The 3,138-nt window shown below is 42.0% G+C and overlaps 1 protein-coding gene across 1 annotated transcript in view; it reads right to left on the bottom strand.

Moving 5' to 3' along the window:
• The window catches only part of LOC104966368 (caspase recruitment domain-containing protein 11-like), a 10,868-nt gene that overhangs the window by 3,769 nt on the left and 3,961 nt on the right, over positions 1-3,138 (bottom strand). The window contains exons 2-9 of the mRNA XM_010795555.1: positions 2,612-2,806; positions 2,370-2,516; positions 1,876-1,939; positions 1,598-1,773; positions 956-1,062; positions 765-799; positions 552-663; positions 224-425 (exon numbers count right to left, since the gene is read on the bottom strand). Coding sequence (XP_010793857.1) covers positions 224-425; positions 552-663; positions 765-799; positions 956-1,062; positions 1,598-1,773; positions 1,876-1,939; positions 2,370-2,516; positions 2,612-2,806 — 1,038 coding nt within the window. The remainder of the gene's footprint in view (positions 1-223; positions 426-551; positions 664-764; positions 800-955; positions 1,063-1,597; positions 1,774-1,875; positions 1,940-2,369; positions 2,517-2,611; positions 2,807-3,138) is intronic.

Here is a 3,138-nt window from a genome sequence, read left to right as displayed (position 1 = left end):
ATTTACATTATTTAACTTCATATTCTGTTCTTGTACATATCCCATATTCTATTGACATGTATATAGACTTTTTGCACTACTTTTTATTTTTGTATTTTATTATATATGTTGCATTGTTGAGGAGCTCAGTTCAGAAAAAATTTCATTGCCATTGCTACACTGTAGCTTTGTGCATATGAGAATAAAACCTTTGAATCTTTGAAGGCAGGAGTAATCTACGTACCATCAGGATGTGGTGGCCCTCCCGGAGCCCCGCCTTCTCCGCGATGGAGTCCGACTGGACATGTGAGATGAATATCCCGCTGTCGTTTCCACCGACCAAAATGATGTCCTTCAGCAGGTTGTCGCCGGGTAGAGATAACTCCTGCACCGGCTTCAGAGAGCCACTGATCCTCGAGAAGGAAGAGAGAGACGGACGAAACGGCCTGGAAGAAGATGAAGAAGAAGAAGAACATGATGAAGAAGGAGAACAACAAGAACACAAAGAACAAAGGAGAAGATGGTGTGAGTAGTTGAATACATGTATAACTGTATGATTGTTTGTACTGTACCGCTCCAGAGAGAGTTTCCTGAATATGGTGTTGACCTGCTCCAGGTCGTACGAGTCCATCCCTTCTGACTGATGGGACGAGGAAGACGAGTGGACAGACGGTGCTTCGTCCTCTAAGGAAGGGATGGAGAGACAGAAAGTTAATACAAAACTGTCACTCAGTACATAAATGTCATTAGTGTGATATTGGGTAATGTTTAAAAGTATTCTTTACCAAACTCCATGGTGTCACTATCAAAGTCCGAGAGGCTAAAAGAGAACAAGCATCAGTATATTTGAAGCCATTCATAACAGGAAATGAAGTACAAACCAGCACAGATTTATAAAAAGGATGAAATAAGAGTTGCACATAAGTATCTATATTTATTAAACAGCATAGATTAGCAGATGATCCTGTGTGGCTACCTGCGGGGGTTGAAGTCGTTTTCCTTCTCCCTCTCTCGGCGATAGAGCGATGCTTTCTCCGGAGGCTCAGGCAGCGTGGACTGGATGCTCTGGTTGCGGTAACGCTGCTGGAGATTTAACAAGTGAACAAAGCAGAAAATCCAATCTGAGACTGAGAAGTCAAATGGACTTTGAAAAAGTTCTATTACACTCATTTTCAGGTTCATATTAGTATGTAGTGTCTCTACTGGGACATGTCTCCATGCTTTAATGTTCAACAAGCTCTTTATTTCTCTCATACTGCCTGTGCTGCAGCATTTCTTTTCACCCTCTGTCTGAAACCAGAGCCCAGTCTGCTCTGATTGGTTAGCTGGCCGGCTCTGTTGTCATTGGTCAACCACTTAGAGATGTCCCGCCCCTTAATCTATCACGTACAATGTGTTGGAGCGCTAGCCAATAGAAGCGCAAGTGACAGATAGGGATGTCATTGGGTTACGGGAGAAAACCAAGGAGTCCAATGGAGGCGTTTCAGGACCTTTGCAGAATATTTACTTGCACAAAAAACCTATATAACACACTATAGGAAAAGGAAAACCCCCAAATAGTATAATAGGCCCTCTTTAACCTATGATATAGGACTATAGTGATGTCTGCAAAGCTCACCATGTTTGGTCTGTTGAACTGGTCCATACTGACGGTGACAGGAGAGGGGGACGGGGAGCAGGAGAGGGAGGCGGCTAAGAAGGGAGGATACGAGGGGGACGCAGGGAGGGACACGCTGTTTGAGTTATAGTTTCGTATCTGGATATCCAGGAAATCTCCTCCGTTGGCTAACAGAGCTGAAAGGTGGAGAGAAATTTAAATAAACTTGCGTAAACAAACGTTACTGTTATGGTGGAGTAGAAACACATTTATGAATGAATTTTAGGATCATGTGTTACCTGCAGATTGAGAGTTCTCATAGTTGACTTCTCTGTGAAAACAGACTGGAGACTTTACTCTGTTCTAAAATATAAAGAAAACATGAAAGCTAATGTTAAAAAAAAGTACGCTTCTTAAAAATATAACGATATCATCTGTTTACAAGCTAGAGCTGAAACGATTAGGCAACCTTTTGATGAAATTATCCGCAGAAAAATGATAGGTCTTTATTATTTTTTATAATCTGCTAAGGTATTTATTTTATGCATTAAATGGCAGGAGGGGATATCCTGCTTTTCTCTGTTTGATATCATAATAAAGGGAATATCTACGATTAAAATGTGAAACAGTAAGCGAGTTAGTAGCTAAATGTGTGTTTTGGTCATAAGTAAGAACATCGTTACCACTTAGCTGTGTCTGAAGTAGGTGGCTCAAAACAGGCAATGGTGTCTGCTATAATGTCCAATACATTTTTTTGAAAGAAGTAAGGTGTGAATAATGTGTAGTGACTGACTGCTTTTAGGTTGGGTCTGCGTTTCAGACGAGGCTCCTCCAATTGAAACTTCCCCTCATGGGATTCATCGCTCGACCACTCTGATTGGCTGGGTTTATAATCCCCCGCCTGAGAAATAATGGTCGGAGGCATGTCCCTCGGCAGACTCTGCAAAAAGAAATAAAAAATGGCATTGAAATATTCACAAAACGGAAATATTGCAAGTTCCAGTGATGCATTTATTATTCTCCACCGTGTCTCACCTGGTCCAAAACGATGTCCTTGGCCAGCCGTCGTAGGCGAGACTCCAGAGTGACCAGACGGGCTTCTTTGCGTACGATCTCGATCTGGAGTTCGTCGCTCCTCTCCTCCAGCTCTCTGATCTGTTTACGATATTTGTCCTTGTCGATGAGGCTCTGGGAGAAATGGTGCTGGGCCTCGTCTCTGGCTCGAAACGCCTGTAGCAATGGAGGAGTGGAAGTTAGAACAACAACAGAAACAACAACAGAAAATCTTTCAATCCTTTCGTGATGAAATCAGAGCAATGTAGCAAAGCGATCAAGATATCAATGCAAGTATTCAGGGGATAAAGCGAAGCATAGTGTCTAAAAAAAACGGTAGAAAATGACACGTAGACAGATTAGGGCTGCGCGATATGCGCCTGCGCGATATTCACATCGCGTGGACGTGCGTTTTTATTTTATTTTATTTTTTTAGGACTTGCGATATTAAGTAGGCAAATTAACTCAAACACGTCATTTTACAATTATTTTGCTGCTTGCTACAAAAG

This window comes from Notothenia coriiceps, unplaced genomic scaffold (assembly GCF_000735185.1).
Source record: "Notothenia coriiceps isolate Sejong01 unplaced genomic scaffold, NC01 NC01_scaffold00037246, whole genome shotgun sequence".
In the NCBI taxonomy this organism is placed as follows: domain Eukaryota; kingdom Metazoa; phylum Chordata; class Actinopteri; order Perciformes; family Nototheniidae; genus Notothenia; species Notothenia coriiceps.
The sequence above is the reverse complement of the archived record's forward strand: the minus strand, read 5'-3'. Positions and strand labels throughout refer to the sequence as shown.